The sequence below is a fragment of the Elephantulus edwardii genome, unplaced genomic scaffold (assembly GCF_000299155.1).
Source record: "Elephantulus edwardii isolate Elephantulus edwardi_28Jun2011 unplaced genomic scaffold, EleEdw1.0 scaffold00089, whole genome shotgun sequence".
Taxonomy (NCBI): Eukaryota; Metazoa; Chordata; class Mammalia; order Macroscelidea; family Macroscelididae; genus Elephantulus; species Elephantulus edwardii.
The window spans coordinates 1,675,332-1,698,822 of NW_006399839.1; the positions used below are offsets into that span (position 1 = coordinate 1,675,332).

The 23,491-nt window shown below is 47.9% G+C and overlaps 1 protein-coding gene across 1 annotated transcript in view; it reads right to left on the reverse strand.

Annotated features, from left to right (window-relative positions):
- MED13L (mediator complex subunit 13-like) overlaps positions 1-23,491 on the reverse strand; it is a 295,915-nt gene that overhangs the window by 5,627 nt on the left and 266,797 nt on the right. Inside the window, exons 17-29 of the mRNA XM_006890397.1 lie at positions 22,282-22,461; positions 21,291-21,514; positions 17,010-17,202; positions 15,960-16,380; positions 15,244-15,463; positions 14,134-14,322; positions 9,458-9,681; positions 9,195-9,337; positions 6,738-6,896; positions 4,427-4,603; positions 3,418-3,572; positions 1,623-1,784; positions 376-488 (exon numbers count right to left, since the gene is read on the reverse strand). Of these exons, the coding sequence (XP_006890459.1) occupies positions 376-488; positions 1,623-1,784; positions 3,418-3,572; positions 4,427-4,603; positions 6,738-6,896; positions 9,195-9,337; positions 9,458-9,681; positions 14,134-14,322; positions 15,244-15,463; positions 15,960-16,380; positions 17,010-17,202; positions 21,291-21,514; positions 22,282-22,461 (2,560 nt within the window). The remainder of the gene's footprint in view (positions 1-375; positions 489-1,622; positions 1,785-3,417; positions 3,573-4,426; positions 4,604-6,737; positions 6,897-9,194; positions 9,338-9,457; positions 9,682-14,133; positions 14,323-15,243; positions 15,464-15,959; positions 16,381-17,009; positions 17,203-21,290; positions 21,515-22,281; positions 22,462-23,491) is intronic.

The window sequence follows — 23,491 nt, forward strand, 5'->3', positions numbered from 1 at the left end:
ATGTCTAATTAGGAAAAAAAAAAAAAGACCGTTGGGTTTGAAGAGGCTCACTTGCTATCTCTGCTGGACAATGTTACTCAGGTTCCCACTTACCTATCATTTCCTAACCACTTAATAATTATAAAAGGCACATCTATTTTTCTCCTATATAAAGAATGTCCGGGCCTGCTGAAGTTTAAGGTGAATAGGTGAATGATGAAACACACCTCTGGGAGATACTTCCCCTTGGCAGCATTTACCCTGTGGTAACGTTATTTATATAAACTGTGTTAGGGAGGATTAGGACCCCACAGAGCCCTCGCGAGGACGGGACTGGTGGCCCCTGGGTGCAATACATGCTCAGACTGCTCCCCAGGGATGCATGTCTGATTCTACCTTAAAACATCAGATGTGGTTTTGGAGTCCAGAGGGTGGGGAACCCGCTGCGAATTCCTGGCAGGGAGAAGTTCATCCGTCTGTGCTACCGAAATGTGGTGATGCAGCGAAGCCTGGAAAGAGAGCAAAGGTGTGACCTCCTGTCCAGACAGCGTGGCCGAGGGCTGGCTCGCCCGTCTATTGTTTTTCCTTTCTTTTTCTATGGAGACAGTCCAGCACATCATATAGAATGTAATGCCATGTACCTCTATCACTAAGCTCCAACAATTATCATCATTCATCTGACTTTCTGTTTGCTAAATCATTACAAAGCAAAAGTTGGATAAATTAGCATTTTGCCAGAAAATAATTCAGCAGATAATCTTTAACAAATAAGACTTTCAAAAACAATGATGTGATTACCAAACCAATGAAAATTAACGATGACTCCTAAGTGTCCTCAAATAACCAATATATGTTCCTGGATCTTGTAAAAAACGTCCTCTCACATTTGGTCTGCAACCATGGCTGATAGGGCGGCCTTGGTGGGAGCTGCTCAGATACCTGTCTGCAGTTCTGTAGGGTCACGTCCCACTTAGGGCAGGAGCAGGTGGGAGGCACTGTATCCTTACATCTGGTTGTCCCATGGTAAGTGTCACAACCACTCAATCCCCAACATTCAGTCAGAATTTGCATGCTCCACAGCTTAGAAAATTCCTGTAATTTCCCTCTAAAAATGAATAGAACTGTTGTTGTGGTTAAGTGCCATCGAGTTGCAGGCAACTCACAGCGACCCTATGAAGGAGAGTCCTCGACGCTAAATAACTAAAAAAATACAGAACCCAGACTTATGTAACTTGCTTGATAGCCTAATGCTAACTTAAAGTCATTGGGAAAAGAAAACTATTTCATTAGTTTTTGGTTTCACCTTTTGTTAATGCTTTTTACAAACTGGAGCCCCAGGTGTGTGCATCTCGGCCTCTAACACTTCTCTCTGTCTAGGGGCAGTGGACGCTCTGCTGTGTGGTGACCACAGTGTACGCAGCCAGTCTCTCCTGGAGGAGATGGACATGACTTCCCAGCCTGCCCAGGACTTTGCTCATGTCATGTAAGACGGGTTTCATCCACCTGAGCTGGATATAAGATCTTTTGTTTTTAACCCTTACTTTGGATGAAAAGGTTTTAAGGAAGACACAGGGGCCATTCTCGAGAGCCATAGGCCTACCCTGTGGTCACCTGCTGGCCCCTCAGCTGAGCACCGCACCCACCTTGAGGAAGAGGGGGCACTGATTCTGGGCCTGGGGACACGATGACCAGAACCACTGGGGCAGGTTCTCGGCTTTGGCAGTCGACACGAAATACCCGAGGGCCAACGGCTGCTGCTTGAGCTCTTCGGGAGCCTCTCGGGAGAGGAGTCGCTCGCCCTGGCTCTGAAAAACAAAGTCCCCAACACACAGTCAGCGTTTATCACTTCAAATAAAGCTCTCAAAATCCACTTTTAGCAGCTCCCCCTGTGCACTGTGGCATCTAATCCCCTTTCTGGCAGCTCTTGTACAGAAAAGCCAGGTGGCCGCCAAGGACAAGGCACAGAACAGCAGACAGCACCTCAGGAGCAAATGATTTACTCGGGCTTATTTTCTGGTAGAATGTAAAATCTGTTCAACATTATCAGGTAACCAACTGAAGATGGGAGCGTGCGAGCTCTGACAAGTGATTGTCCCTCCACATTTGGAAACGTGGACGGGTACTCCTGGCTGCCCCCTAGCACGCACCATTTGCCCCTGTCAGAGCCACGCTGTACTGGAGGGTCCACACTGGCTATTTCTCCACCTTCTAGCTTCAGAGCTGAAAATGTACTAATGATGTGGGCAACAGGAAGTCACCAGTTTGGAAAATCAAAACAATAATCCTCAACTACTCCAAGCTGTGTACTGAACTGTTACATTTTACTCCAACCTTGAATCCTATTGCAGTATCTTAATCATCTATCAAAGACCGTCCAAAGGTTCAGAAAAAGGGAGTGCTGAAAACTGCCCACGGCCACCTGACTGTGAACACCACGTAAACAGAGACACCCATGAAAAGACTTCGAGGCTTGAGCCTCTGAGAGCAGTCAACAGCCACCTCTGTTCCCTCCATTCTACCACACTCCAATTGTGAGTGGACAAACTGGACTGCACGACTCTTCCTGAGAAAGGCAAAGCCAGCTTGTTGAGCTCACAGCTGCAGAGGCCGCCAGGGCCCATTAATCCTCAATGAAAACCACCCCCTGGAAAGTGCCAACAGTCTCCAGCAAACCAACCAGCAGTGAGATGGGGAGGGATGGGGCAAGAACAGGAGGACAGCCCCCGCGGCCAGTCACCGTCTCTGCAGCCCTGTGGCTGGACAGAGCTTTCAACCTTGTCCCACCTGGCGGCAGCTGAAGCCCTCGGTACATGCTTGTGTCTAATGGGTGTGAGCAGAGAGGAGGCCGGTGCAGTGAGGATGACTCGGGCAGTATCGGAACAATGTTTGCACAGACGGGCCAAACCACTGTGATCCAAGTTCCCTGGAACACTTACCGGTGAGCCTGGTGTAGACGCTGACCCTCCTGCCCCGCTCTGGCACTGACCTGGCATTTCTCTGCAATCAGCCTCCTGCTATCCTCCAGGCCGGCCACAGAGAGGATGCGGGTTGTGCGGAGGACAGCAGCGGGCTGTACGGACACACAGTGCATTCCTGGGTGGACAGAGCAGGGCTGGCCACTCAAAGCCACCATCTGTAAAAAGTCACTGCAAAACCGCCAGCACCTCAAACTGCCTTTCACGGAGGAAACCGGCCACCACACAAAACTTGGGCAGCTACGAGAGAACAATTTCTTTCCCTGACAAACTGTATCCACCAGTAAAACAACATGCCATTCCAACGCCTACCTTCAATTCAAAAGGGAAAGCCTAGATAATCACTGACCCCTTATTTCTCTTGTCCAAGACCTGAGCCCCAAGCAGCCAGGAGGACAGAGCAAAGGGAGACTGGCCCTGGAAGGACCTCCTCGTGAGGAGAGCCTGCTGTGGTCATCCTTACCCGACTGTGCTGGAAATGAGAGCCCACGCCAATTCCAGGAGAGCCCGGGGAGGGGACTGGGGAGGAATTAGGAGGTGAGTGGAGGTTCCCAGTCATTAATATGCCAATATCATTGTCCATGTCATCTGGGAACGGAAGGTCAACAAACATATCATCTGGAGGAAGAGAGAAAAACACCAGCATCAGCATGAAAAAGCTCCTCCCAGGCTGGCAGCTCACACGTGAACACCTTCACCAAGTTCACTGGGTGCGAGGTCCGCATTCTGTGCCCAGCGCCCTAAGGGCAGGGTTAAGAGGACCAAGAAAGACCACAGTACAACCCCCACTCTGGACAGCCTCCGGGGCACCAAAGCCTTACGAGGCAATTCTACCGCTAAAATGGAATGGAATTTATTATTATTGAAGTTAGCAATGTCCGAGGAAACAAGACATTTCTGTGTCCCAGTGAACCCCTCACATCCTCCTGGAGAGCGACACAGAGGCAGATCCTGAGTGTGCACGAGCACAGGGTTCGCCTTAAGAACCCCTGTCCCCCCCGGAGCCGGTGATGTGTGCACAGCACAGAAAGTGGACAGAGAAAACAGGAAGAGGAGGAAGTGTCTCCCTGGGGCCATCAACAGATCTGCCCTCGTGCACACATCGTTTTGTTGGGAACATACTGTGTATATATTCTTATATCCTTTCTCCCTCCCCATTATGAAAATATGGTAGTTATCAAAAATTTTTAAAAAGTAATTAAGTGACTGCATAATGTTTCATGATGTAGTTTATAAATAACCTTTTTTTAATTATTATTTTTTAAATGGTGTACAGATATTCAAGCCCCACCAAGTCCATTAAGGACGATCAACCAGTGGTGTTACAGGAAGTGAGATTTCCAATGACTTGCTGACATACGTTCACACAAATTTTCACACCACAAAACTTGCCCCGCCGTCCGGCACCCCCTCATTCAGAAGGACACCCAAAGTGGCCAGTGACTACACTCCCCCGCACAGCCTCCACTCACCGTTGTTGGGGCTGAACCCGTCCTCATTGGGATAGTTGGCCGGAGCCACCTGGATGGTGGAGGACGTCGGGAACACCAAGATGTGTGTGCAGGACGCGTCCTGGGGCGTGTTGAGCTGTGACGACTGCATGTTCAGGGCGGTGCTTCGGCCAAAGACAGAGCCCATTGTGACAGCATCTTAAGGAGATAAAAGGTACTCATGAACCCCCCCTTACCAGCAGCAGATACTCTGAAAGAACGTTTTAAGAGGTCCTTGGGTCATGGCACCTGACAATCGCGTAGCAGATACTATGTTGAGTCAAATTATTTAAACATCTTCACAGAAGCTGACTCAGTGCATGGAGCTATGACAGCCAAGCCTCACTCGAACGGGAACAACCAAGCTGCATCAAGTCCACCAGCATTGTTTTCCTTCTCACACAAGCACTGTCTCCAGGAATGAGGTCCTCGGGATGTGAACACTCCCGCATAAAAGCACGTCCTACAGAACCGCTCCCACTCCTGGTCGGAGTCTGTCAATCTTTCTGGCCTTGGGAACACAACTCTGTATCTTGTAGACTAGGTATTAAGAACTGTTTATTCTAGGCCCAAACCTCTATACACGTGACCCGCATCATCTCCCACATCATCACAGCAGGACTGCTGCCCCCTAGTGGACGATAACAAATGCGGGGGGGGGGGAGGTGCACACTGAAGACTGTGGTGACCAGTGTAAGCCATCCACCTCCCACTGGGCTGATGAGTGACCTCACGTCCACACCGTTGCACCTGACTTCTAGCAGGGGAGTGTGAAACGGCCTCCCGTCTAATCAATGAAATGTCTGAATGGTAAAAGGAGTGGTGGTTCTGGTTATTATTATGTGCTGTCCTGTCACCTGCGACTCACAGCGACCCTACGTACAACAGTCTTAAACCCTGCTCTGTCCTGAGCCAATCTTTTTTTTATGGTTCTTTCCAGTTTATTGCATGAAAGTATCACACTAGTCCAAGTTAAAAGTGGACCCCAAATGGCTATATTATACAAGCTATGAAGGTTTAAACTTGTGACAAGGGACAGAAGGGAAATTTTCTACTCATTGCAAGGAAATCCTCACGTAAGCTTCAGTGAGCCCATGAGCCTTTAGCTGGTTGTCCTCAGCCAGTCCAATCTCTACAAGGAACTGGCATATGTTCTTGCTTTGGACACCTTGTAGCTGAATTACTTCTCCATATTCTGGATGCTCAACTACAGTACCATTGCAGGCAAACTTCTTAAACGCCTTCACTAGTTTCTTTTTAACGTAATCAGCAGTGATCCCTTGGACAGTTCTAAGGGTCTTCCTGCCATTTCTCTGTTGAATTAGTAAATGGATATAATCCTCATTCCCAGCAGGAAGCAGGTCATCACCCTTATTTGCATCAGCAAAGGGGTCAGAAGAGTGGAGGTTCTGGATAGCAGACATACGATAGGATTCCTTTTCCTTGGTAGAAACGGCCTGCGGAAGGCAGGCAGGAGGGACGGAGCGTCCGGAAGCGAGGGGGAGACAGCTGAGTCCTTGGCGGTGGCTCAGTGATTGGGGCTGAACCTATCTTAATTGTCTCTTGACACACCCACCCCCGTTACCTCAGTCACTGAATCAATCCATCTCTTTGAGGGTCTTCCTCTCCTGTGATGTCCCTCTCCAAGGGCTGGTGCCTCCTTACAGCATGTCCAAAGTATATCAGACGAAGCTTCAGCATCCTTGCCTCCAAGGAGCAGCCTGGCTTCACCCTCTCCAGGATGAACTTGTTTGTTCTCCTAGCAGTCCATGGTCTATTCAATACTCTTCTCCAACACCACAGCTCAAACGTAGCAATTCTCCTATCATCTCTAGTCATAGTCCAGCTCTCCGAGGTGTAGCAAGTAATTGCAAAGACCATGGCCTGGATCAGGCACACCTTAAGTCTCCAGACTGACAGCTTAGTTTATAAAGTCATAAAATTGCTGAGCTGCTGGTTTTTAAATCAATTTGAAAACTCCATGCCCACAGGGTTCTGACTGTCTACGCACACGCCAGGCTCTGCTCAGGCTGTAGCCCTACTAACCCTCCAGCCCCACCACCACCCCAACTATCCTTGAGCTTCAGACACCAAGAGGGAGTCCTCCAGTGGCTGAGTTCAGAGATACCCAGAACTCCCCATTTCTGTCTCCCAATTATGATCCACAGGGGTCCTAAATTCATAAATCACTCTCTTTGGAAGATTAATAAAGACATAGGGTGTAACCATGGCATGCCCCTCCCCCCACCCGCAGGGCACACCCACGTGATGCTGTGCTCACGAGGAGGCCTACCTGGCATGACAACAAAGGAGCCCTGCGGCTCCATGGCAACCAGGCAGGCACTAAGGATCGAAGGAGAGTCTGCGGCCGAGATGCCACACATCCGGCACACATCCTTGAGCTGTTTGCTGATTGTCTGCAGTGAACATTCTCCAAGCAGGATACTCCAATCTGAAACCAAACATCAGGGTCACACATGGTCTTCAGAAATGCACCCGGAGGTGCATTTTACCTGGCAGTGGCACCTCCCATGTCGGGCCCCCCTCTGCTGGAAGTGCCAGTACACCTCGTTAATAAAACAGGCAAGGCCTCCTGCTCTGTGACTCGACTGCAGGGACCAGGCAGAGCCCAGCAGGCACTAACACACCTCTGCCGACCACGTGGTGCAACTGGTCACTCCTCCCCATCAGCTTGTCCTCAGGTCGGCTCCTGCTCCCGCTGCCCCAGGGGCACATTTGGGGCTGGCCTCACGTTTGTTCCGAGCTGATTCTACCTTGCAGGCAGAACACAGTGCGCATTCTAGAAAGTGCTCAGTCACGGGGAGGGGACTGCCCCACTGGGGGTACTACAGGGGCCACCAGCGCGGGGCCCAGCTCTTCTGATTTCTGTGGGATTCCTGAGGCAGGGAGCAGCAGGCAGGACCCTTCCCACCGTGGACTGCCACTCCAGAAATATGAAGGACATGTTTATAGACCATCAAAAAACCCTGCAAGAAGTGAGTACCACATTTCAAACCAAATGAGGCGGGAAAAGGCAGAGTATCTCATTACACATATCATGGAAATAAAGATCAGGCAGGACTTGAACCCAGGGTCCAATATACCCCACTCCCCAGCACACTTTCTCCTCTCCAACCACGCCTCCCCTAAGAGGCAGGAATGCACCCACCCAGGAGGGTGGTCTCCCAAAGGTTAGGAATTGCCCAGAGACTTTCAGAAAGAAGACTGACTCAAAAACAGACTGGGAGTAAGAGAGGAACGGTGACAGAAATGAAATGAGCGCTCCCCAAACGTCCGACCTCCAGGCTGCGGACACAAGGTTCATTTTTCAGTGTGATGTTCTGACAAAAACTGAGTTTCCATTGGTCTACACAACTATTAAAGAAAATGGGGGGGGGAGGGGAGGGAATGTGTTCTGACAGATACCTAAGAAAACACGTATTTAATATCCAGTATTTAATACTGTAAACTCTTAACAAGCCCTTAAAAACATGTCACTCAGGTGGCATAACTGAATTTTTATCTATATAAACCATCTCACAGAAAAACACAAGTGAGTAAAAAACCCCCAAACCAAACCCACTGCTAACAAACTGACTCCCAATGACCGAGTAGGACAGGAGTGAGCTGACCCGAGGGCTCCCGGGCTGCAAAGCTCTGCGTCAGTTGACTCACGACCTCGTGCTTTCCCAGGAGCAGGTGGGAGGTAGCCTCCCCATGTAACCCACTGCACCACCTGGGCTCCTTAGTCATGTCCGAGGTTCCAAAATCTCCAGTAAGAATTTCTCATAAAGTGTGCAATTTCTCATGAGGGGTGCATAAACTGCGGCCCAGAGACACCCCGTTTCTATACATGGTTCTGCTGGAACACAGGCCCCAGATGCGCTGAGTGGCTGCAGCAGTGACCCATCACCTGGTCTCACAGACGTGTGCACTCAGGCAGACATCAGCCTTGTTTCAGTACGGCCTTGCAGAAAATGGCCAACTATATGTGTACCCTGGGCTTGTGGACACTGCTGGTGGCACACAGTCCCCACAGCCCACCATGAGGACAGTGAGCTGGTGGGATTCCAGGACGGCCCACAGCTGTCCCAGCGGCCTGTCTGCTATGATAAGGACTATAAAAAGGTGAGAGAGACCACTGGGAATTCAACCCAGCAAGAAAGACCCCTCCCGCTCAAGCGTTCACACTGCACATCAAGCGGTGGCAGGTGGGAAATCTATCTGCAGGTGCCGCCCGGCCAATCCCAACCCTACCAACTCCCAGAAACCAAAACACAGGGAAGAAATTCAGGTCTGTCTGTAACCAGCACCTATGTCTGAGTCAAAGTTTCTGTGCTTAAACCTGTTCCTACTGACTGAATATATAAAACGTTAGAAACGTCATCTTATGGAGGATTTTATGTTATAAAACACTTTTTATGTTGGGGTTCAACATTTAAGACTATTTGAGTAAACAGGAAAAAACCTCCACTTCTTTCTTTTGTTAGAGAAGAAAAGGCTGGAAATCACTAAGGGTGGGAACCTTGATAAAACGTGGACTGTGGGACAGGAGACTGTGGATACTGGACCTGCATCAGCCTGAGGTGGAAAGGCAAATCCTGGGGAGGGGGTTAAAACCGGAAAGAACCAGTCAGCGGCACCCACAGAGAAGCATCAGAACATCATGGCCTTGACTCCCCTGCCTGTGTTTCCTGGCCGGATCAGCGCAGCCTCCCCTTCTGCACCACCTGCTCCCCAAGTCTCTCACCTTTAAGCTCCCCGTGGCCCAGCCGCCCAAGCCGGCCGATCACAACTCTCCAGGGCAGAGACGTCATTTGAACAATCCCAATGCACCACTCCCAGAGCTTCTGTAGTCCAATTTTCCGTGCTGACACTTTGCTCCTCCGAGATCTACAGGAGAAAGAAATCGAGCAGGGAACCCCAGAGGGGCCCATGTTAGTACCTGAAAAAACAGCTCCTGCTGACCCACAGCACTGGCCCCACTGCTCCCACCTGGGGGAAGCTCCGCACCTGTTAGGCAGAGCGATATTCACAATGCAGGTCTCCAGCAGCTCCCCGTGCAGGTCAGTGCAGGAAGCTAGAAGCCAGCGCTGGTCATGGGACAGACAGTAGCCCACAAAGAGCACGTTGTATTTCTGGTTCGGCTCGCTTAACGTCTCGCCCAGCTCTGTCTGCTTGTCTTTGATTGGGGCCAGTATAAAAGGAGGGGAGTAAAGCTGGATGGGGCTGGGCCGCTGAAAACAAAGTGAAAAATCAGTGTCAACACAAAGTCATCAACCAGACAGCCAGTACAGACTGCTTCTCCCTCCCCTCAACCTCCAGTTTATTTGTATGTGTGCATGCGCTGTTGACCCACAGGTGCAGGGTTGTGCGAATCCACCAGCTGCTCTGAGGCAGAAAGATGGACAGTTCCCTGAAACTGGCCAGTTTAGTTCAGGCAGTTCTCTGAAAATATACTGGAGGGTCAACTATGAGTTGGTTCTGACTCAAGAGCACATAACAACCTGTGTATGTATGTGGACACATACACTCAATCAATCAATCCTGTATCTGTGGAATAAAAGCAAGAATGTCACCACTGTTTAAATGACAGAAGCCAGAGAACCTTATGAACTTAATTACTTCCTTCCTGATTTTAGAACGTAAATGAGCCACACTGCATTGTTGTGCATGACAACACAGCTCTTTCCTTACCACTAGGCTGACTCATTGACTCCCTCTTTCATTGGTCACTGGGAAAACGTAATGAAAGCCGCAATGAGATGGGACTAGGCATCCAGAGTGCTAAGTTTAGAAAAGCGGGAAACACAGAGTCCTGCAGAGAACAAGGCGCCCCTGGCACATGCACACATGCTAAGGAAGTGTGCCTGGCACGACCCCGCTAGAAAAGTGCTTGGCAACAGTGCCAAAGCTGAGCTATGCAGGGCCTCTGCTAACAGGGCCAGGCCGAGAAGGGATGCCACGGTACGACAGGGGCTCCCCACTAGACGTGACGCCAATACTGACTTTACTACTGTCACGTGGAGGGTATATCCTGGTACAGAGAGAATAGTACGCGGCCAACAGATGGACTACAAGCCAGAAGATGGAGGCATTTCAAAGCTCAGAGCCAGACACTGGACACAGGACAGAGCAAACAACATGGTCTGGTTACAGAAAGTTCAGGAACAGCACAGCCGTGGGAGAAGTGAGGGCGGGACTGCTAACGTGACTAAGGGGCATAGACTGCTTTGATTTCTGATGCTGTCTATGTGGTAATATTACTTACTGAAAACTCACCATGCTCTTCTTTTCAGTATGCATACATACATGTGCATTTACACACACCCATATATGTACACGCGCACTTACACACGCAGAGTCCTAGCTGTGTCAGAATGCTGACCAAAGGCCAACAGTTTGAATCTACCAGTTCAACGCTTGTTGAGAAAGCCACGTGGTCTCCTGCCTTGGAGACGGTCTGGAAAGTGACAGGGTCGTGAGGAGTCAGGATGGGCTCTATGACAGTTTGCTTTGGTTTCTAAGGACGGAGACAGACACACACACACACGATTTAAAAAAATCAGAATACTGGTTATGACTTAGCTAAGACCCATTTTAAACAGACTGGAACAGATTTAATTGTCAGTTTTTTCCTCGCTCCCAAACATATTTAAACTTTTACTAAAGCACGGAGTGGGGTCAGCACCCTTTCTGTAAAGGGCCAGATAGTAAATGTGTTTGACTTTGTGGGTTTCTTGCATATTTTTCCTAGTCTGCTCACTGTACAAATCTTGGCTTCAGGCTGTTCTAGGCCACAGTCATACCTGGCGACCCAGCATAGAGCACAGAAGTCACCAAATTATGGCCAGGATTAGGAAGGACTTTGCTGTATTCTAACAGGCTCTGTCTCAGCTGAAACAGGTGTCACCTAACAATACTACAGGCGACCTTGTGTCTAACGTGATCTAATCTTTCCAGTTTAGAGGCACAGAGCCCTGGTTCGGAGACTTAAAAGACTTGCTAAAAGTCCCAGAGCTGTTAATCAGCTGACCTTCCACACAAACCAGCATGCCCGCTCTTAGGATAAAAGAACTGAAAACTTAGAGCCGCACAGACACTAGTGCACCAACACTCACAGGCGCATTATTCCTACGGGCCAACCAGTGGGGACATCCAGATGCCCAATCATGCTGAACAGGAAGGGTTAGTGCACATCGTGCCTGGTGTATGAGTCATGAAACCAAATGGGGTGCTGATGCCTGCTGCATGAGAGAACCCTAAACCCAGGTGCTACGTGAAAGCAGCTGGACCCTGAAGAACAGGCTTCCCCGCATGACTGTTCACAGGAAGTGGTCAGCGCTGGCCAATGCAGACAAGTAGATGAGAGCTGCCAGGGCCTGGAGGCGGGGTAGGGACAAGAAGAGTGGCTGCTGCTGGAATGGGGTACCCTTCTGGGCCACTGCTCTAAAATGAGATAATGGTGATGGCAGCACAGACCTGTGGGCACACTGCACACCTGCCCTGCACACCTGAACAGGCTGCCAGGGAATGGAATGTTATCCCTGGAGCACTCTCGGCTGGCGTTAAACACGCTGCAAAGCTGACTCCCTTAGACCCAGTAGAGAGCCAGCAATCAATCATTACTTCCCAAACTATTTTTCAGATGCTACATATTCTATGAAAAGCAAAAGTGATGCAAGCAGTAGGGCTGCTTCTAAAGCTTGACTCATCAAGTGAAGACACACTGTTTGTCATGTAATAGTCTGCACCACCCTGGAGAATGAAGATTCCCTGGAAGCTGACAGGCTGTGTTCCTTACTATCCCGTCAGCACCCATGACAGCACTGGGCTGTGTTAACAAGCGCAGTGTGCTCTGGGGCAGGTGAGAGAAAAACATCCCACCCGACCCCCTCCTTGACACACATATTTCCAACATGTGGCTCTTCTGTTTCTCATAAAATAAACTTATACCCTTTTTCCAAAGGGAATGAGGGAGGGTAAGGTGGGGTGTACGTGTCTATTCCTTCAAGTCTCTGCCATTTATTTGAATATAAGCCTCACCTAACTTATGATTTTCTGATGATGCTTTGGCAGGTTCTTATCATTTCTGTTATACCCTCGTACTCTGGGACATCCCGGGAGCAGGCCATTAGCCTTTAATCTTTAATCTCTGCTTCATATTATCAGTTATCATAGGAAACTTTTCCCACCCAAACATCAAGGACTGACTGGGTCTGAACGCGCTCTAACCCCAGGACGCTGATAACCACAGGGCTCCAAGTTTGCAAAGCAAGGCAGTGATTCGGGGTTTCTGGACACAAGATAAGGAAAATAGGCAGAGACAAATGTATTTTCTACATTCGGGAGAAGGCTAGTAGAGAAAACAAACTGCTCACAAAAGGAGAAAATTTAAACTCGAAGGGCAAAACTAACCTCAAACTGACGAGATAGAATTTTCTCTAATCCTCAGAGTGCATGTAGGTCAGAGCTCCTCAAAGCTTCTCTCCTGGGACCACAATGACCTGCACCGTGTCCCTGCGAAGGCACTACTAACCACTGCACCCCCCAGCCGAGCTTTCCTCCCTCACCGGGTAACCACTGCAGAGGCCCCAGAAAAGCTTCCTTTACCAACTCAAACCACCATGAGGCTTCGCTCATAGACAGCTATTTGCCAGCTTTCATTAATGGATAGTTTTCCACTCAACGAAGTAATAAAATTATTGGAACAGTGTTGTGAGGGCTCCGAAATTTCTGAACATTGGCTTGCATGCATGCTCTCAATAAAGATGATCAATAAAAGAAAGTGTACATTTGCTTTTATTAAGAATTGTATTTTACTTTGGCATTTCAAAATTCCCCTAGAGGTATGGATCTATGGGAAGCGAGTTTACATGTAAACAGACAAGGAGAAAGCACAAGAGCGAGCTCTAATTTCTAGGCAGACACATGCAGATGGAGGAGTCCCCGTGGGGGCTGCACAGAAAGTGATGGAGCCTGCTGATGGTGCCAGGAGCACAGAGGCAGAGGGCTGAGCAGCCGGAGGGCAGGGAGGCAGTGAGTCAGGACATAGCACGGAGCTCAAACCAAGCCCAGGGGTTTCAGCTCAGTGACGCTGCAAACAGTTCCCAAGGAGGGAATCTTCATGGAAGCAGACGAGAGGCTAGTGGATCAAACCACCCACCTTTTCAGTTAGCGCTCTACCACTTACTCCACTATGCACTATTAGGGCTCCTAATAAGACAGATTTGTTTGAAAAACCAACAAAGTAAATTAGAGCAAGTAAAATACTAGTAATTAAAAATGGTATGTACACTGCTGGCAGAAAAATATGCTTGTCTCATTTAAAAAAGAATTTCAAAGTTGAGAAAATCATTTCTGTGTTAATTTACGGGAGCTCCAGTGGCCTGGTGGGTAATCAGTTGCCCTGTCAATCTAAATTCAGGCAGGCAATTAGAATCCACTAGCTGCTCTGCAGGAGAAAAGGCAATTTTCTGTGCAATTTACAGCCTCTGTAAATCCAGGTGACTAGACAGTCAGCTACGAGTCAGTTCCGACTGGCCGACACATAAGAGCAGCACACGTTAAGACTTGAGGACGCCTGCCAACTCTGCGGCCGAACACCAACCGACCTACCTCAGGATTCAACTGGAAAAGCCCCGCTCATGGGCTCTTGGCCCATTTTGTGGGCCCTGCCGGTTACCCACCTCTGGGTTTTTGAGGGTCATCTCGATGCTGGCTGCAGGCCCAAACCCCGTGAGGGACTTGATGTGGATCTGTGTGGGCAGAGGCCGCCTGCACTGGCAGTACACGGAAAACGCCATGGACTTCAAGTACTGAATGTAGAAGACTTGTTCATCCTTCATTGTCTGCAGCATGTACTGGCAAGGCACAATCTGCAACACAAACACCACTAGCAACTGTTCTGGTGCAATGAAAAGAAAATGAGCAGTGAGGTGGCACAGATCTTTACTTAAACTTAAGTGCCCGCCAAGCACAATACAGTTCACCTGAACACCTCCCTGGCCTGAGCTACACTGTCATTTAGAAATTGTCCTGTTCTCATCTGAGCAAAGAGTTAGCAGTCTCATGTTTCTATGACCTCGATTGTGAACAACTTGTACTGGAGTGCAGTTCTCATTTTCATAATGAGTTTATACTGTGCGGGCCATCTCTGGGGTTACTACCTGAATGTCTAGGACACCTGTAATTTCAATCTTCTCATTCTAAAAGATAGTTTCATTAAGGTGACAATAAATGAAGCAAGCACTACAAATATCTTTCACCTGTGAAATCGTGAAATACTTTTTGAAATTATGACACCAGAAAACTGGCAAAGGTGCAGTGAAAGCGGATGCCCACTCGCTGGTGAGGAGAACGGCAATGAGCAGAGCCGCTTTCTAGAAAGCAGTCGAGTGGCAGTTATCAGTATCTACAGAGAAGAATTCACTGAAGAACTGAAATGTAAAAGCTTCAAAGGACTGATACTGTAACTTTATTTACAATAGTGACAAGATAGAAGCAAAGTAAGTAACTGTAGGAAGAGCTCTATATGGGGGAATGCTGATGTTCGAGCACTGAGGGTTTACAGGAACATGGAGAAGTGTTCATGAATGCTGTTAGAAGAGACTGCTGATTATACCAAGATTTACACTGTGATTTTAAATGAACGCAAAGCCAGCAGAAACCATCTAAGGATGACAGTACGATCTGGAAGGCAGAATTCTGTGCTTCCCCTGACTTCTAAAAATGTTAATCACAATGCTTTATTTATATTAAAACAACCACCAAAATAAAGAAGGAACATAAAGGGTTACCTGGAGAATGAAAGAGTTCCTCATATGCTCGGGCAAATGATCCAGCATCTCTGTGTAGCAGCGCATCAAGCTCAGCAACCAGAAGTTGCCAGAAGTGGAGTCCTCTTCGGCCGTGTATGTGAACGGGTCCACCATATAGATGACCACGGCGGGCGGGTAGGCTTGGCTGTCGGCAGAGTCGGGCTCTGTGGGGATTCCTATTCTCTCCCTTTCAGTAACACTGCAGAGAGAGGTGCATATGAGAGGCACAAAATTCAAAAATCCTAAAAAGAAATCAATCCTAGAGCACGGGCAGTGACTGTATATTAAATGGAACACTAACATGTATCAGATTACCTAAATGAAGGCAAACTGAGCTGGTGCACCCAGGACGCAGCCAGCACCCAGGACGGATGCTACAGCACCCAGGATGGACCCTACCGCACCCCGGACAGACCCTACCGCGCCCCGGACGGACCCTACCGCACCCAGGACAGGTCCTAGTATGGGCCTGTAGAGGAGACCATACAGTCTCCCCTCCTGAGGGGCTCTTCCGCCTTCTTTCTCCTGTCTGCTGTACACTACATGGATGCTTACAGTAATGCGTCACACCAAACACTCCCATTTCTTAAAAGGAAGAAAAGTTGATCTCTTCCATAGATTCACAGACTGATGCATCACAGGCAGGAGGGCAAGGACCACAGACACACGCCTGGATCTGTCCATGAGGTGCGTACCTTTCCTGTCCATCCTGCGAGGACTGAGAGGAGCTCTGCCCGGGCTCAGCGTCTCCACTGCAGCCGATGTTTGCTTGGCTTCTATCTGCAGAGACCCCCGTGCCAGGGTTCTGCACTCCAACACTACCGGTGAATCCGGAAGAAGAGGTAGTGCTGATCTGGCTGAGGCCTGGAGCAGAGGACGATGCAGAGACCGGGGGCACCGAGGAGCCAGGGGCCGAACCTGCGGCCGTGTTTGAGGAACTGCCGTTGGAGGTGGGATTGAATGCATTGCCAGCAGGGGGTGCTGCTGAGCCTGAATTTGAAGCCAAAGGCCCAGCATTCCCTGGTGTAGCTTGTCCCTGTACGGCTGCTGGTGGGGCCTGGTATTTAGGTGGTATCAACAGGCTGCTATCAAGCTGCAGAGTGGCTAAATAAGGTGCTGAAAGAGGACATGCAAAGAGGATGTTAGGTTCGTACTCTTGGAATGATAGCTTAAAAAAACGCTTTCAGGCTGCAAGACTGGATGATGTCAATCACTCAAAACGCTAGACAGCTCAACAAGTAAGCTATTTATTATGCAAGTGCAGAAATGAACATGGAACTGTTTATGCTAAATTCTGGAAAGAATTCTGTTTAAAAGACTGAATCATTCGCAACCCTCTCCTTTCTGAAATATTCCATATGCTTTCAGCGAACACTGAGGGGCCATGTATCACCACAGCCACCATGATGCAGGCTGCTCCTTGGGGAGTGGCTCTGTGAACTTAGAAAGTTCTCGTAGGAATTCAGGTTAAAATTAAGGTTAATATCACATTATATGCTAAGTATTTAAAGTTATCTAGAGCTGGCCTCTAGACAATTTTAAGCAGCTTTTCAAGAATGAATCATGTTCACATGGTGACTACTCAGCACACAGAAACTGAACTTCAAAAAACAAAGAAGCGCAGCTGCAGAATGTCAGCACTGCTGGAGAGCACAGCGCCCTAACATGCACCCGCCCTCGCGGGCAGGCAGGAGAGCAGGAGTTCTCGCCGGCCTCTCTCTGCACTGGCTGGGGAGCTCCATTACCTAGGTGATGGCGGCAAACTTGCGCATACAGTTTGAGTCTGGAATGATTGTCGTTCTCCTCGCTGCCCCAGGGCTGGCTGAACCACTCGCTCACGAGCTCGTCCGTCAGCTTCTGTGCCACACTCTTCCCCACACGCATGATCCCGTCACGCAGCACTTTGCAGATGGGCTTGTGCTGCCCCAGCCTACACATCTGAGACAGAAGAGATGATCAGGCCCTGGCACCTCTCCTCCGTGCAGCACATATGCTCAGCGAGGGAGGCTTAACCATGGACACAGGCATGCATCTCCTTCTTTACCCATCAGGCAAGACCAGCACCCAGGGTGGATGGTAACTCCACCACGGTAAGCCGACCTGTCAGACAGCCATACCAGGCCCTGAAGATGCTATCTCTCTAAAACCTGGACCAAGCTCTTAAAAAAGAAAAAGAAAGAAAGAAGGGGGTAGGGGGCGAGGAAGGAAAGAAACTAGGCGTGACTTCACTCAAACCTATGCCTCCAGCATGCTGGGTGACTGCTGAGCATAAAGAAGTAACCAGATTTAGGCCAATCAAGGCTGACAGACATATGTCCACTACAAGCACCTAAGTCATCCCTCCTCTGAATGTCTCCCCATAAGATCACATTAAATTTGTATGGGCCATCTGCTCCGCTGATGCAGACATTTGGAGAGCCTAGTAACAAGGCTGGTGAAGCATGGAGCATTTGGCTATCTTTTTAAAATAAATAGTTTTTTTAGGATGGTGTGATTCGGTTATCAATCTCTAAAACCCTAAATGGGTGTACATAACAGAGAATGAATATAATGTACCTACAAAAAGGAAGCTGCTTAACTACCATCTCATCTGCTAGAAAAGCTGTCCCACTGTCCCTTACTAGAGGTGATAAAGAGAGCGCAAGTGGCTTAGCAGTAAGGAACTGCGTTACGTATACAAAAGTATGTGGTTCGAATCACCAGCTGCTCCACAGAAGAAAGACGGGCAACCGTGCATGTGATTTACTGCCTCAGAAAACCTGCTGGAGGGTCGCTTATGGGTAGGTTCCAACTCAACCTCTAGCACACAACAACAAACAGAGCTGATGAAGTGAAAGCGCCCCAAATCCTACAAAATTCTCAAGAGAAAAAGATCACCTGCATCTTCTACAAAGACCCACTGTCCTTTTATGTTCTGTAGCCTATGTGGACAGCCTGATTCAAGGGAATGCCTGGGCTTTCAAAATTACTTCAAGTTTTCTGTTAAGATTAATTATAATTTACTATTAGGATACACCAGGAACTTGTTAAGCTACAGTGTCCAAGGGTTTGCTTTAGTTATCTATTAAAAGCACTATATCACACACTTGTAGCTCTTCATGAATTTGGAGCAACAGAGAGTTTACTATTCAGACGGTTTACTCACATAAAGACAGCAAATGCCTGGTTCAGGAATATTTTTGAAAGTAAACATAGCATCTGACTTAGCACACATTTTTGTAATTTTAATACTATGTTTGTGAATGTTGTAAGCACTTAAAGAACCCCTGACTGCTATTTCCATGATGCTCATTAAATGAAACCCTTGACAACACTCTCCATGTCTCTGTTCAGCATGCTGGTGTTTACTGGTCTGGCTGTGAGGATTCATTTTCTTGTCGCTGAGCTGTAAGGCCTGCCTCTTGCTCAATGTTCAAGGTCTTTACAAGCTCAGTCAAGTGTTCTAGAATTCCCATTCTTCACAACATTCTCCATAGCTTGCTGATCCACATAGTTGAATTCTGTTGAACAATCAATAAAGTTAGTTGCCTGATAATTTTTTTCAACCAATCCACCAGATAGCTGCAATGAAATTCCTTGCTCCACATACTCTTGAATCTGGCTTGAATTTCTGGCAGCTCCTCGTTGATAGGCTACTAAAACTTTTAAACTTATCTTCAGTAACAATTTAGTTGTATGTGATAGTAATGATATTGTCAGATAATTTTCACATTTTCTTGGAACACTCTTATTTGGAATAGGCACAAAAAAGTATGGCTCTTTCCAGCGGATTGGCCCAATTTCCTGGTATACTCAAGTTTGCAGTGCAAGTACTGCATCCATTTGTTGAAAAAGATCAACTGGTATTCTGCCAGGGTCACCAATGCCTTCCGTGAAGCTTGGGCTTTATTATTCAGTACATTAACTGAGAATATTCCGACATGGCTGAACGCTGACCAATTCTTTTCGATACAGTGGTTCTGTGTATTTCTTCCATTTCCTTTTGATGCTCAGTATTTTACCCACAGAATACTGAAGTAGTACAACTTAAGCCTAAACTTTTTTTCTTTCTTTTGGCTTTCTAACTCCAAGTCTTTGCATATTCAGCATTATACTTATTTTCCTCAAGCTGCCCTCTGACGTCATCTCAGCACTTTGATTTCATAGTTTCTTCTATTTGCTTTAGTTAATCGACATTCAATGAAGTCCTTGGACATACATTTTAGTCTTTTCAATACTTTTTTTGCCTTCTTCATGTATGGTGTTCTTGCTAGCATCCCACAGTCCCTCTGATTTCCGTCATTAGAGTCCAAAGCATTAAATCTGTTCCTTAAATTCTAAACTTAGGTGGGAAATTTCAAGATCATACTTTGATTCTCTCATGGACTTTTCATTTTCTTCAGCTTCAACTTGAACTTGCACAGAAGCAATTCACAGTCTATCCCAGAGTCTGATACTGACCTTGTCCTGGCTAATGACAATGAGTCCCTCCATCACCACTCTCCACACATGTAGTCATTGTGATTCCTGTGTTTTCCTCCCAATGAGGTCTGCATGTATAGGTTCATTTATATTGTTGGAAAAGGAAGTCGCTTGTACGTTTATGAAGGAAATTTCTAGCCTGTGATCCTTGGCATCATTTCTATCACCAAGGTTGTATTTCCAACCACGAATCTCAGTTTCTAGCGTCAGCATTCCAATCACTAGTAATTACCAATGCATCTTGATTGCATGTTTAATCAATTTCAGACTGCAGAAGTTGGTAAAAATTTTCAGTTTAATCTCTACCACTTGTACTTAGTGAATAAATTTTAATTAACAGTCCTATTCACTGGTTTTCCTTTTAGCTTTTATGGATATTAACCTATCGTTACGGTATTGTACTTGTTATTACGACTGCAATGCCTCTTTCATTTGTCACTCTCAGAACAATAAACATGACTATTTGATATTAGTCCATTTGCTCTCTGTAATCCTTAGGATAAGGAACTCTGGTGACTTCGTGCTAAAGAGCTGCACTGCCAACCCACAAGCACATGGTTTGAATCCACCAGCTCATTTCTGTGGGAAAAGATGGAAAATCTCATCCTGTGTGATTTATTGCCTCTGAAAATCTGTGGGAGGGTCGGCTATGAATTGGTTCCAACTAGACCACCACCACTGGCTAGGGTATCAATCTTCATGCTTCCCACTGCATTTATCCTGAGGTTATTTATAAATTTGTCATTTATCACTTTTTCTAGATTCATACTTCATACATTTCATGTTCTGTTACTTTTGCAGCTGCTTCTTCTCATTTTGAGTCTTGGCACCTTAGCAAAGTTCCCAAAGCCACGAAGGAGGACTCTACTTTGAGGCGGTTGCTCTCGTGGCATTCCGAGTACCTTCCAGTCTGAGGGGCTCATCCTCGAGCACTGCATAAGACAGAGCCGCACTGCCATTCCTAAAGCTTTCACTGGTCATCTATTTCTCCCAGAAGTAAACGACCAGGCCTTTCTTCCTAGTTTGTCCACCATGCCACAGCCCAGCTGGTATTTAAAATACCAATGGCTTATTTCCAGCAACACAGTAAGGCACCAGCATAGTACAAGTAGACACATGAATGATGGAAATTATCTCTAGATTGAGATATTTTTAAGCTAAACCTCTTTTATAGTTTTAAGAACTCTTCCTTATAAAAGGGGGGAAAACCACACCCCCCCCTCCCGCCAAAAAAAAGGCAAGAAGGGAAAGAGAGAGAATGTGTAAGCTGCCTTTCTGTAATGTTCAACAACTTCTAAACAGCCACCTCCCCCTGGAGAACAATAGTTTAAAACTCTGAGCAGCCAATGGAATTTAGGAATGTGTGCTAAGGTCAGATTAGAGAAAGTTGGGAAACCAATTTCGTTCCAGGAAAAACTTGCCAAGTTAATTCTTTTTCATCCGATAACTGCTTGCAATTTTCCTTGGAATCTACTTTGAAGATAGCTGTCCTTTCAAACATGGTATAACTAGAAACAAGCAGAGGACTCGCACCATACACATGGCCTGCACACCCTCTTCCTCACCTCGTATACAGCGCTCAAGTCCCTGAAGAAAGTTTTGGCTCCTTCGAGCAAGGCCTCATTTTCTGGACACACCACAATATAGGCAACATCACGGTGGCCTCCATATGGGTCCAACAAGAGCCTCTCCCAGAATGGCAAGGAGAAGGGCGAGATGGTGAGCAATTCCTTTTCACAGCCGACCAGCAGGGTGGGGATGGGCAGCGGCTCAGGAGACTCTTCAGATCCTAAAGACAACAAGGAAGGTGAGAGCAGGCGTCAGGGTCTCTCGTTCCTGCTCTCTTGACGGCTGAGCAGCTCCCAGTGTCAGAGTCTAGTTCTGGCATCAGACATCTCAGTGCAGGTGCCCATGATATTTTTAGAAATATTTTCCAAATATTCTAATTAAATGGACCTTAGTACACAAGTGTCACTAAAGGAGTCAACATGGTACAACCAGAAAACAGACACGTTCAAGTCAGCATTCCAGTCAGCTACACTTGAGTTGGTTTGGGTTCATTCTCTGAGTGTGGCCAGGAAGCAGGGGACAGCACCGGGGACAGGTCCATCCCTGATGCAATGAGGATGCGGGGGGGGCGGGGGGGAAGACTCTGAGAAGTGTGCTCATAGGTAGGATTCTTCCCATCGACCTTGACTATGCCAAGGATAATTTAAAAAGCTGACACTGTAAGTGATTTTAGAAAAACAAGACGATTATAAAACATAATAGCTTTCTGCCATCAAAGTGAGTCCATCTCACAGCAGCACTTTAAGAGCAAAAACTACCGTCTTTATGGATAAAGACTGCCACGTCTTTACCAAGGAGTTGCTGGAAGGTTTGAACAGCCAACCTTCCTGTTAGTGACCAAGTGCTTAAGCACTGCCCTGCCAAGGCTCCTCATAAAACTGAACAGACAAGGACAAAGCAGCAGCACTCTGTCAGTGAAGCAGAGGTGGTGCGAGCGAATGTGTGCCACAGTGAGTGGAGGCGGGAGGAGGAAGGGGGCAGCGTTACCGTAGGTCCCCCGGCCTGCCATCTTGTGGAACTGCTGCCAGGTGAGCGGGCCCTGCACATGCTGGATGTTCTCCCAGGTCCTGCCGGTGCGTTTCTTCTGGATGGCGTCCTGGAGGAAGGGCTGCAGAGACAGCAGCATGCGGACCACGTCCTGGGAGGAGAGCATGCTGCTGTCCAGAACTGCAAAGGAAAGGAGAGAGGACTCAGCACCCGCAAGCCTGCCCGCACCCAGCTGTCCCACCACCCACAGACCCGAAGGAGAGAGGACTCTTCCACCACCCATAAGACCAGAAGGGAGGACTAGGTACCCGCAGGTCGGCCCACACCCCGCTCTCCCACCACCTGTGGGCCCCATGGTTACAGTTCGGGAAGAGCCCAGGGGATGACACACATCTAATGAGAGAAATAAATTATCACCAACAAAACAAAATGGATCGCTCCATACAACAGAATTTGAAGGTGAGAAAGTCAGTAATGGGTTTTTTTTTAGCCTCATATAAACCCATTTCTCAGGGTTTTCATAAGGAAAAAGGACAGCTAAATTGTCTTAAGTATTATATTACTTTCATTTAAAAGTAACATTTTGATTGTGTGAATGCAGGGATGGAGGGGCAGAGGAAACTTTTATGTAAGTTTCTAAAAGGTAAAGAAAAAATTCAACACAAAATACATCCTTCCAAAATAAAACACAAAGAAAAAGAGGTTCCAGGGCCATCAGAGGCACGTAAATCAGGGAGGCCAGTGTCGGCTCAAGTTGTCCCAGCACAGGCAAGACGGGCTCATGGCTGGGACAGTCCTCAGGGCCCTCCCATAGCAGTCACCCGGGTCTGCACTGGACAGTTCTCAGGGTCCTCACACAGCAGTCACCCGGGCCTGAACTGGACAGTCCTCAGGGCCCTCCCATAGCAGTCACCCGGGCCTGCACTGGACAGTCCTCAGGGCCCTCCCATAGCAGTCACCCGGGCCTGCACTGGACAGTCCTCAGGGCCCTCTCGCAGCAGGCCCCTGGCTTGGAGCAAATGTGCATGGTTGCGGGTCCATGTATGTACTTCTCAAGGGGAACTCAGAACAACCTGAGCTGGCTGACCATGAACCTGCAGGGCCGGGTCCTGGAAATCGGTCCCTGCCCTTCCTTTCCTTCCAGCTGGTTAGCAAAGAGCCCTGCATAGAAATCAGAGACTCGTCTATCAACTACACCAGGAAGAGCCCT